This window comes from Triturus cristatus, chromosome 7, assembly GCF_964204655.1.
Source record: "Triturus cristatus chromosome 7, aTriCri1.1, whole genome shotgun sequence".
NCBI lineage: Eukaryota > Metazoa > Chordata > Amphibia > Caudata > Salamandridae > Triturus > Triturus cristatus.
In genome coordinates this window covers 420,457,676-420,470,281 of record NC_140590.1, presented here as the reverse complement: position 1 = coordinate 420,470,281, position 12,606 = coordinate 420,457,676, and the positions used below count along the sequence as shown (strand labels likewise).

The 12,606-nt window shown below is 41.1% G+C and overlaps 1 protein-coding gene across 1 annotated transcript in view; it reads left to right on the top strand.

The window, feature by feature from the left end:
- LOC146809847 (cytosolic phospholipase A2 gamma-like) overlaps window positions 1-12,606 on the top strand; it is a 780,602-nt gene that overhangs the window by 571,348 nt on the left and 196,648 nt on the right. Inside the window, exon 9 of the mRNA XM_085616715.1 lies at window positions 2,532-2,609. Coding sequence (XP_085472841.1) covers window positions 2,532-2,609 — 78 coding nt within the window. The remainder of the gene's footprint in view (window positions 1-2,531; window positions 2,610-12,606) is intronic.

The following is a 12,606-nucleotide window of genomic DNA, read 5'->3' as shown; positions in this document are numbered from 1 at the left end:
GGAAAGTAGCTTTGTCCAGAATAGCTCCTGTTTTGCATTTTGTCCTTACAGATTTGCTTTTTGTACTGCTTCCTGATATTCTTTATATTCTCCCAGGCGTGATTTGGGACTTTGGGCGTCTTGTTTTTCCTGTTTGCCTTTCTCAGTTCTTTTCTAAGCAAATAGGCTTTACTTGAGATGTTTACAGTATGCTTATTACTTGGGTTCCAAGCCTAATTGATTTTGGGCGCTTGATTTAAAAGTTTGTTGGTGAAGATGGACCAGTTCATTGCTAAAATGCTGCCTGGAGTGGTCTTTGTTTCAAATATTGTTTTTGCTAGCATTGTTAATTCTGGAAGTGTTTCTGCTGACCATCGAATACGTTTCAAATTAGTTGTAGTCAGATGGCCCATCTCAATGGCGGTTGTTTTCTTGGGTAGCTTGTTTCCATTTCAAGTACCTGATATGAATGGTCACATCGGGTTGAGTACTTAATAATGCATTTCCCCACAAGGGCCAGCAATGGAAGCGTTAGGATTGTATAATCTAATATTGACTGGGTATGTGCACCCTGGTAGGTCCATCGCGGAGGCGTACCATCTTTTGTTCTACCATTTAATACTCACAAGCCAAGGTGTTCCTAGGCGAAAACCAGCTTTTGCCCATTCAGATCATGTCATGCTGTTATCGAGGATGATTGTGGAGGAACTTACCAGAGCTCATTAGCCACTGTTAATTGCTCATCACACACTCATTCATCCACACAGACATTCTCACACACTGATACAGACAGTCACGCAGCCACTCAGATGAGATATGTTAGAAACAGTATGACTAATTCATTGTACAGAAAGAGTAGTAATTTAAGCTATGCTAGAGTTTAGAATATATCTTTAAGTCTTTATTTCTAAAAGCTTACAAAACACTTACATTAAAGGAATAATGTTATCAGTGATTTTATTTGAGATGTGATCATTGATTTTATTCAGAAATGTCACTGACCATGTCATAAATGATGTAGTATGTGAAGTCATCAGCAGTGCATTGCAGGCGTAAATTATAGTTTGCTCAGGTAACTATAACTGGTGAATTTTTATGGCTTTGTACTGGTAAAATGTGAGCCTAACTATAATGTCCCTGTAACCTTTATTTTTTTCAGTGAATATATAAAAATCCTACTGGTGGTTGTCAGTAGATAGTTACAGTTAGGACCATGTTTCCATAGGAAAAACATTTTTTGTCTTGCCCAAATCTTAGGTGCCATTTGACGAATCTCAATGAAATTTTCCAAAAACGCGAGCCAGTGATTCTAGTTGTCCATGCAAAGTTTTGGGGTGATCACCAAACTCGAGCCAAGAAAAAACGGGGGTCAAAAAATGTGCATTTCCCATGTTAATTCCCATACACTCTTTAGATACACCTACAGCCCGAACCGCTGGACAGAATGCAGAAGAAAGGTAGATTTCATTCTACAGATCAAGCTTTGGTGTAAATCTATTCAGTAGTTTTTGAGATATTAAAGGGAATCCAAATTTGTATATCTGGGCGGAGCCTAAGCACAGATCACATGATGAGATCTGATTGCAAGTCAGCACTTGAACCAGAAAGTAGTGGCAACCATTTTGGGACTAATATACATGATAGCACCCCATTGAAATGCATTGAAGTGAATGTCAGGTTTTGAGGGTCACATACAGTAGAATGTGTAAAGGGTCATAACAGATTTTAGTTATACTATGAATCATTCGTTGCTGAGGTGATTTATCTGTGAAAAAGCTTTCTGCTGGGATTTCATGAATCATGTTTGATAGAAAACAGTTTTCTCTTGATTTTTCCATAGAGGTTAAGGAAGGTGCTCCAGATGCTAAAATGAGAGCATATTTTCTGTAAAATTACACTTTTTCAGCCTTATGAGAATGAAGCATGACGTGTACTTCCAACAGGAGCGGCCTGTCAGTTGATTCCCTTATGTTCTACTGCAGCCTCTCAGAGTGCTCTAGAAAACAACTAGAATTCTAACAGTTGTACTTATGGCAAAAGTGTGGCACATATGAAGCCCTGGCTTGATGAGGAGCACAGCCCAATGATGAAACATGACATCCTTTGGGGTGTGTGAGGGCATTCCAGAAGAGACCTGTACACTCCCTCCTCTCTCTCTCTCCCCCTTGAGGAACTGCACACCCACTTCACTGATTTACTTTTTAGGAGCATTGTGCAGGACCTATTAAAGCAGGTAGGCCTCACGCCAACTCTAGAGGATATGATGTCATACAGTCACTAGTAAGTGATGACGATTAGCCAACCCTGCTACTTGGGTATTCAGGAGAGACCTCTAAGAATGGAAAACAGTGTAATTCCTTATTTTGCACCAGCATCTTTTTCTTTAATGCCATTCCACTTTCTTTTTATGTCTACATCCTTGTGTTTAGTTTTATTTTCTTGCTCCTTTCTTCGATGTAATAAATATTATATTGTTGTCTAAATTCCATGTGACAGCTATATTTATTCAATTCAGCTTACTATATAAATATTCTGTTTATTTTTTATTAAAGATGCTATTGCCCTGGTGATGATAGACCCACTAGAGATTATATCGGCTCCACTAGCGATCATGCCAAGCCTTCCAAAAGGTATGTTTTCTCCTATTCATTTTCATTCCTTTTCTGCTATTGATGAATGAGACTTAACACCCAAAATTATTTAAAAAAAGCAGAAGTTGATTAACCTTTGGCAATGCAGCCTTGGTCCTTCAGACCATCAAGTGTAGAGAAAAAATACAGTTCTCTTTATCCAGTGATGCATTGTTAACATACACCAACAATAGGTGATTTCTAATGGAATTTTGAAAGTTTGGGGCATGTGTACAAGGGATGTGGAGGAGTGAGGCATTAGCTTTCCTGGCATAATGCCTCACTCCGCCACTTCAGAAAGGCAGGGCTGCACCATATTTACAAGAATATGGTGCAGCCTTGCATTTCCCCCTGTGATGGCGCTACATTTAGCAGTCTAGCCCCAATGCAGGCACCCTTGCACCATAGTGCAAGGGTGTCTGCGTGCAGGGGAAGAATGTTTATCTGCAGGAAGGTCCCCCTTCCTGCACGTAACAATTTTTAAATGCCATTTTGTAACTTCTATGTGTGCTGCTGAATGCAGCCCACATAGAATTAGCCAAACAGCATTTAAAAAAAATATATTGTTTATGTGCAGGAAAGGGGACCTTTCTGTAAATAGGCCATCATTGGCCTTTTGTTGTTTTCATGTGTGCTGAACAATACAGCAATAAAACATTTCTCCATGTTGCCCCAGGGTAAGACCAGGTTACCCCTAGTCTTAATTCTAGTGCTGCCTCCTATTTACACCTTCCTTGTAAATAGGGGACAGCATCAGAATCAATGGTTGTTGCGGTGGAACGCCCACAGCAAAATCCATTGCCCTCCCCTTTCATGCTAAGTACAGCGTGAAAGGGTGCCTTATGTACAAGGCAGCGTGAAGCCATGTTAAGTGGCTTAACGCTGCCTTGTATTAAGGCGAAGCCCCTATCGTCCACAGGAATGTCCTAAAAAGTGACATTCCTATGGCAATAGGGGCTTGTAAATATACCCCTGATTGTGACATCATTCACTGGATGGCCCCCTTAAATAGAAACATCTACACTGAAGGTAGTTAAGAGAACTTTACAATGCCTACACTTAATATTAAAAACATTGTCTATAAAGCAGTTTGAAAAGATCAAACAACATGTGGACAAGATTTTGACATTGTCAAGGTGATGTCATTCTCCCCTCATTTTGGCCTCGATTGCCAGAGATCCTTACATTCTGATAGGAAGAGAATCTGTAATTACTGGTCCCATCAGAATTCTAAGTTTTAGTTTTTTTGCATGAAAATTTCAGCTTCTAAAAGGAGCCAAAATTCCCTTAAGAAATTCCAGTGTTGGCAGCGTTCCTTGACTTCTTGAAGAGCAAAGTCAATGCTTGTCTAGACTTAACCTACCCTGTTCGTTAACAATAATTGCAAGACGATGACATGTCTTGTTTTCCCCAATCAATCTGGGCATTATGTGATCTCAAGCAAGCAGTTCCTCAAATGACAGGGAATGAACATCACATTCCTATATGCTCATTTCCCAATATACTCAACAAAGGCTGGGTTTCGCAACAAACTTCACAAGATAGTGTAAGTATGGGTGTGCGAAATTCCTGTAATTTGCTTTCATGTAAAATATGAAAAGTATTACAAAATTACAGGAAAATATGCTTTAGCATAAAATGCAAGTCATTTTGTGCTATATTTTAGTGAAAAATGCATCCTCACATCAATTTTTAGCTTATACCTTTTAGTTATAAGAGAATATAATCAATATGTGAATAGGGATGATACATGTATGCCTATTGAGTCTTGTAGCTACATCTATGTCTGCAAGTGCAGCTTTGTTTTATAAATATAAAGATAAGATCAGCGATCGGATGCTTTAAAAAACCAACAATTCTGACCATAAGTTGGAGGGACTTTGTGCTAGGGCTGTCAAGCAAGAGCTCATGTTGATTTGCAGTGCCAGCCAGCCAGCCCTAGTTTGGAGCCACACTGGGAACACTTTCAGTCCAGCTCTGTTTTTAATTCACAGGCAAATCTGTCTGAGAAAATAGCTGCGCTGGTATTTTCCTAATAAAAACATGTATGTAGTGTCAACCATCCTAAGAACCTCAAACCACATGCTTGCCATTGACTGCTTTTGTTAAATTATAGCATAGTACTTAAAATAGTTTTAGACTGTTGGAATGTTAGTAACTTGCTAACCAAGTCAATAATTTCTTGCGGTTTAGCTGATTGTAAGGAATTGAAGTATCACCTCAAGTAATAACCATGTCAGGTTGATCCGTTAATGTCACTAAAGTTACCTGCGTAGAACCTCCTGGTTGCTATGGCACAGTGACAGGTTTAAAGAAGAGACTATGTGCGAAGTATTAATGCAGTACCAAAACAGTAATAAATTACACCACAAGAAAAATCCCAAACCAATCTAGAAATATAGAATATATTTTAATAGGTAAAATTACATGAGAATGACAAAACTCCAATATGATTTTTTTTTTAAATTGTAAATGTGAAATTAGCACCCACATGCATTTTATCTTTTGACTTAGTCTTTGAAATGGAAGTCAAAAATGCTCTGTGTTACAAAGCTGCAGGCTGTGGATGAAGAGGGGCTCCACATCATTAGAATGCCACTGGATGATGCCTGGGTAAAGCTGTTGACTTTATGCAGGAAAGCTCTTTGCGAGAGACATTTTCATCTCCAGCCCAGAGAAGGCCTCTTGCCTGCCAGATACTTTTTGCACTTTCACCTGGTGAAGATTTATACACTTGGATTTAGTCACTTTTTTGGAGCTCAAATTCTTTCAGCTTAGCAAGGCTACAGGCTATATGTGAAGACAGATCCATTTTGCAGCATGCCTTCTCCATGAGCCCATGCTCAATCAGATTTACTGCTGGGGATAAGTTCTGAGCCGGAGCAAACTGAATCTTTAACCGAGCGGCCAAGGATTTTCGTCGGATTGGTTTGGCAGGTTGGTCTTGATCCTCCGGAGGTCTTGGAGTGACAACATTTCAAAGGCCAAGGTTTCAGGAAAAGCGAGCTATGGTAACCTTTGATTCTAGCCAAGGGTCCAGGAACTTGGGTATTGCACTTGGGGTGTCAAGACTTATCCCAGCAGAGCGTCTGTGTACCTCGTGTCCCAGGTGGTCTCCCATCCATGTACAAACCAGGCTCGCCCAACCCTGCTTAACTTTTAAGATCAGCAAGAAGACAAGATCAGGTGCATTCAGGATGGTATCGCCATCAATGCTGAACAGTTCATTATCTCTGCATGGTAAGCAGCATCCAATGCAGTTGTGGCAGCAATTCCTTTCCTCCAGTCTATATGCTCATCTTTGTGCTGTGTAGCGAGGGACTGCGGGACACATCTGACGCTTGCACCATCCTGCCTACTCAGCTGCCCCACCTTGTTTCATTAAACGTACAGTGGTTCTGCCACAACGGACCTAACAAAATCAAGAATTTGTTTACTTCTTATACAATTAATGTGTTTGGCAGACAGCGGTTGATCATTGCGTTCCTGCACCAAGCATTAGCTGCTTTATCAAGTGTCCTCTTTTGAATTGGTGGAGCTTGTAAGCCTGATGAATCTTCCAGTCTTGGATTTCATCTGCCAGGTACTGCTGTTGCTCCTCCCCCAGGCTTCCCATGCCTCCTAAGCTCATGAGGAGAGTGATCTGCTCACCTGCTTGAGGGGTTGTGCTAGTCCTGGCTGTCTCCCCGGGGGGATCTGGGGTGGTGTCATCTGCAGGGGAGCGGGACTGGCAGCTTGAGGGTTGCTGAGGCCCATGATCAGTGTGCCTCGTGGAGAGTGTTGTTCCTACCGACAAGTTAGCTGGTTGTTAAGATTGGGCTAATGTAAGACATGTCATCCATAATGTGCTCTTCCCCCAAACATTTTACCTTCTGAACCTCCTTGTTTGCCTTTTTTTTTGTTGGCCTTACAATGCTGAGCACTTTACCTTTACTAACTAGTGCTAAAGTGCATGTGCTGCTCCCCTGATCATGGTGATATTGGTACAAACATGATTGGCATATTTAGTTTACTTATGAGTCCCTTGTAAAGTGGTAAACCATATCAACAGGGCATGCAATCTGAATGCTACTAGTGGGCCTGTAGCACTGGTTGTGCCAACCACACAACTAGCCTCTCAAACCTGTCTCAAGTCTTCCATTGCAAGGCATTTGTGTGCAGTCTACTCTTGAACTCCCATTTGATTACACATGCATAACTCCTAAGATAGGCTCTAGGTAGTCCTGAGGGTAGGGTGCTGTGTAAGTAAAAGGTAGGACATGTACTTTTAAGTTTGTAAAAGATAGGACATGCACTTTTAAGTTTTACATGTCCTGGTAGTGAAAAACAGATACATTCATTTTTAGGTAGAGGATCAGTGTGCATGTGCGTCTGCAAGACCTGCTGTAATCACTCTACGGAGTGTAGTCTGGCCTGCTTTTTGCAATTAGTTAAATCTTGCGTTGTTTTTATTTCTTTGCTTCTTATTCATCATCAACATCATCATTATTCATTAGCACTCCGATATATAATTTCTTGTTTAATGGGGAGGAGAAAAGGGCAATTACAGTTTCCTTACACTCGTAAGTGTTATGTGTTATTCGGAGACTACTTGTTTATTTTATTTAATACTAGTGTGTGGCACGGCGCACTTTCACTTCACTATAGTTGCCCCTGCTTTTATTTGTTTGTGCGTAGCGAGCTTTAAATTTTTGGTTTCGGTACGGCTGTGCATGCTGACTGCTTTTGTTTTCTTCTTCCCGGCACACTTTAAATTTAGAATGGCTGCTGCCTGCTTTTTTTGTTTATGCACGACGCCCTTTCAATTTGCTTTCAGGTCTGCCTTTGACTAGTTTAAACCATAGCTTCACGAGACGGGTAGTGGTACATCATAGCCAGGTGATGTGTTTAAACTGCTAATGAGGTGAGCTGGGGAAACTGGGTTTAAATTTTTAGGGAAACAGTTGGCAAATAAATTAAACAACACATTTAATTCGACAAACCTAATCCTCCCACAACAAGGCACGATGATGTCACATTTGTTTCTCTACAGTTTTATTTTGAAGTGTGTGACTTTAAATTAGTGTCCGTTTTGCCAATGACTTCTAATTTGCTTTTGGCAAAAAGCACATTATTAGGTTTACACCTCTAACTTTTCGATTTTCTTCTTATTCAAAGTGCCCAATATTGTTTAATCCATTTTTAGTGTAACCCCTGGTGTTTTTTTTTCTTCTGTGTGGGTGTGGGAGGGGTGGGCTGGGGGCAGGGAAGTGTTTCGCAGTCCTTAAACTGTCTCCTGAAATTATGCTTAATTTGAAATCCTTATTGTTTCTTTTTTATTTATTTTCTTCAGGATTATGCTTGTTTTCATTTTTGGTATTCTCGTCATTATTTTACAACTATCTTTTCCCTACTGTGCCTTTTTTGAATATTTCATCGCAATCCGGATTTTCTCGTTTACAGTCTCTATTACTGTTTTTTTTTGGGGGGGGGGGTTAAAGAGGGGCTTCTCCCTTAAGATCTAAATTGATACTATTATCATTTCTCTATCTTTTACTTTTTGTTTTCTCACCAGCAGTGTGTTCTGGTTTCTTCTGTTCGTTATTCTTTCCTTGATTTTCTACCAAAGATACCAATTTTGTGTTTCTCACTCAACGTGTGCTTACACTGCAGTTATAACAAACAAATTCACTCTAAGTAGCGGTTCTTGTTCGTCTACATTTGCCCGGTTCCTGCTTTTAGTGTTTTTTTAACTCTCAATTTTCTTGTCAGTTTGTTTGTTCGCTGCTTTTCTCATGTTTCCCTACATCAGTGTATCTGGAATGTGATTTCCCACTTTTCACATTGCAATTTACTTTTTTGCTTTCCTAATTTACTCCTAAGGGATTTCACTGTTCAGAAATACTCATCAATTTTGTTTGAAGTGTGTGATCTTTTTTTACTCCTTTCTCCTAAAGATTTCCCCAATCTAATCAAACCCAGCTTTAAAGACGCCATCTTGCCTTCCTACACTATAGCTTTTCCCCAGTGGCATTTGCCTCTAATATGCTGTAACATTATCTATACTACTGTTTAATTTCAGCCGGTATTTTGCTGAACTCACCACGGCAAAAGCATACTTTAACTAGCTGTTTGCTATAGCTTTTCCCCAGTGGCATTTGCCACAGATACTCTGTTACATTCTCTAGATTACTGCTTAATTTCAGATGTTTTTTGCTGAACTCACCACAGCTAAAGTGTACTTTAACATGCTCTTTGCCTTATATAAACTACATTACTTAATGCGCGCCATTTTCGGTACGAACGTGAAGATTACTAATTTATCCATAATCACGTTAAGTAATTTGTCCCTGATCACAGGATGTTGCTGCCATGTGTTCTCTCCTTCGCACCTTAGCTTTCACTTATGATCACTTGAAGATCGAGTTGAGCAGTCACAAACTTAAAATGTTAGAATTTTGACTTTACTCGCTAGCTCCCTTTCGCCCAATGTTTTGTATTTACCATTAATTATGTTTCAGTCGTGAAACGTCATTTCTGTAAACAGGGCTGTAAATCTTATTCTTTAACTGGTCACAAATGTGGCATCTGTATCTCTGTTCCCAGTGGTAATTCCCCTTAGTCTTCTACACAGTGCTGCAGCTGCGTCTGTGTTCCCAGTAGTAATTCCAAATTCTAAAACCTCTTAGCAGTGCTGCAGCTGTGTCTCGGTTGCCAGAGATAATTCCTCATTCTCAGTCCTCTAGGCAGTGCTGCAGCTGCTTCTCTGGTCCCAATGAAAATTCTGCATTCTTAGTCCTCTAGACAGTGCTGCAGCTGCTTCTCTGGTCCCAGAGGTAATTCCTAATTCTAAGTCCTCTAGACAGTGCTGAAGCTGCTTCCCAGCTCTCATCAGTAATTTCTCATTCCAAGTCCTGTAGACTGTGCTGCTAGCTGTTTCTCTTTTCCCGGTGGTAATTCCCCATTCTTACCTCTCTAGGCAGTGCTGCTTCTCTAGTTCCAGTCGAAGTCCTCATTCTTAGTCCACTAGGCCGTGCTGCCACTGCTTCTCTGGTCCCACTGGTAATTACTCATTCAAAGTTCTCTACACAGTGCTGCTACCTGCTTCTCTGGTCTCATCAGTAATTCCTCATTCTTAGTCCTCTAGCCAGTGTTGCCTCTGCTTCTCTGGTCCCAGTGGTAGTTCCTCATTCTAAATCCTCTAGGCAGTGCTGCAGCTGTGTCTCTGTTCATACATCCACTACACTCCAAACCAAAACACATGGATAAAAGACATTGTCATTTACAGCGCCAATAGCTCCAACTGCCAGACCTACTGTATTGAAAACGCTTGTTCACTACTGTGAGGCCTACTCCTTTCATAGGCTAGCATTGCAAGCTGTAATTCCTGATTAGAAAGGAGTAGTTGCATCATGTTTCATATCTTTGGAATGGTAATAATAAATCCTCTTTACTGGCAAAGTTGGATTTAACTTTAGTAATGTAGAAATGCAACTTCTAGAAAGTGGGCATTCTTCTGATCTTAACTGAAGTCTGTGTGCCTGCAGCCTGTCTCCAATACACATCAGGGGTGGCTGACAGCTACACCTTGTACAGCCCCTCAATACAGCCACAACCACAGGACAGAGAACTCATTTGCATTCATCTACATTTTGATAGCTCTTCCTTGGCAGGAAGAGGGAGAGGGAGCTGACATTTACACCTGAATAGACAGGTTCCTGTGTCCTATACAAAGGGCTGATTAGTCACCACAGATAGCCTGGCAGACAGAGCTGGGATGAAAGAGGACCTGTGCACTTCAAGAGCTTGCTTTGAAGTCACTCCACTTCAAAGGCATAACTGGGTATAAGCACTGGGGCTCTGACCCTACCAAGAGAGAACACTACTGGATTTGTACAGAACTCTGCCAGGAGTAAAGACTGCTGTGTACAAGGATTGCCACTTTGCCTTACTATTGCTTTGAAGGTTCTACTTTCTGCCTGCTGATCTCTGCCCTGCCGAGAACAAGGACTAGACCCATCTCACTTGAATCCAGAATGGTCCAAGGGATTGCTGGCTTTCCCCCTGTTCGGAAATCTCAGGGCCATTAAAGACTTTCCTCAACCCTGAAACAGTGGGCACAGTGACAGCTTTGTGCTCATCAGAAATTAATGCATTGCTCTTCAATGCCAACACAGGAACCGATCAACGCCATCGTCTTGTCGGACTGCGCTGCCCTACGATGACGGACTGCATGACTTTATGACCATGCAGTGCCTGCATCATAGAGGGATTTAATGCTGAAGCCTTCATTAACTGTGTGTATCAGTGCTGACGCTTTGCCTCCATCCATGGGATTCAAGCGGGCCTCCATGATGCCTTACATCAAGTTTTCAAGTCCATGCTTGCTCCATCCAAGGTACTTTCACAGTGGGACCTTTGTGAGTCCTGTAGAAAAGCCTGCCCTTCATCGCGGTCAGCCTGAACTTTGGATTTGCCACGGTCCAGTGCGATCTCAAGTGACACCTAAGCAGTATTGACTTCTAAGCACAACTTTTTGAATAACTCTTAAACAATTCATAACTCAAGTTCTACTTATTAGATTTGTCTCATTTTGGTTTTGGGTTACTCATTAAAATATTATCGTTGTTTCACACCTGTGTGGAGTACATTTGTGGTATTCTCAGTGTGTTATTGTGTACTGTACACATTGCCTCTTTAGATAAGCCTGACTGCTCTGTGCCAAGCTACCAAAGGGTGAGCACTGGTTATCTTTTAGTGCGTATCTAACATACCCTACCTAGGATTGTGGTCCCTACTTGGACAGAGTGCGTAATTCTGCCAAATTGAAACCCATTTTCCAACAGCTGACAACAGGAGCTGTGGACTAGCCAGCATGGGCACTGTATGGGCTTTGACTTTCTAAATTGAATGCAATAATCCCAGTGCATCAAAGTTGAGGGCAGCTTTGGTCCTGGCACTGGCACAAGTGCCTTGCTCTGAATATGTTGCCGTCACTTTGATGTCATTTTCTACAAACATAATGGCAGCGTAGGGGGAGGCTGCTCTGCTGAACCTTGCCTCCAATCCGCCTCCACTTAACTGGTTATTCTCATCTGACCACAGAATCTTAGCCAAAGCTCTGGATCCCAATTCTTTGATCTGTTGCCAGTAGTCTGTCTCTAGCCTTCTGACACACAGCACACCACTCCAGCAAGTAAGGTTACTCTTGTTAGGTTTTGGAGCACTGCTGTGTTATTTTATTGTTCAATAAATAAAATGATCATACACAGCAATTCACATAGTACACAATATTGTATAAAACATTAAAAACAGGTTTAAAACAACATTACCTCACTGGTCGAGTCAGCATTTAAAACAGGATTACAGTTTTAGTTTTCACCATAAAACAGTGAAGTCAATGAAAAACTCACATATTAAAACAATCTATGCCCATTGTTTCCCTGATGTCCCGCTGAACAACTATGCCAACGACTTGACCTGCTTTCTAGGTGTACCTATGTCACAGTATTATTTGTGCAACTTTCAGGCATAGAGCAAATATCTAGATATAGCAAAAAAAGCCACCTTGTTGTGTCTGCCCTAAATATGTGTAAAGCATCAGAAGGCGTGAGAAGGAAAGCAGTCGGCAAGCTGGAATGATCCATGATTTCCTTAAGTTTTCATACGCAGGACAAAAGAAAAATAAATGTACTATTGTCTCTGGAGTAGAGTGACAGGTCAGGCACAGGGGGGATATAGTAACATTTACCCAACTATTTTCATTGCATTCAATGGGAGAATCCCTGTCCTAAATCGTATATGAAGTACTCGTGCATGAGGAGGTTCAATATCATCCATATATGAATCTAACCTAAAACAACTTTTGACATTTAAAAAGGCGGAAGTTAAAGTGCTACGTGCCCCATCATCAATACATGAAAGTTCAACAAAAGGCCAGTACCTTTTTTTCAAAAGGGGGACTATTTTCTTCCCAATAGACTGTGGATCCTCCCACATTGCACCCAAGTCCAATCTA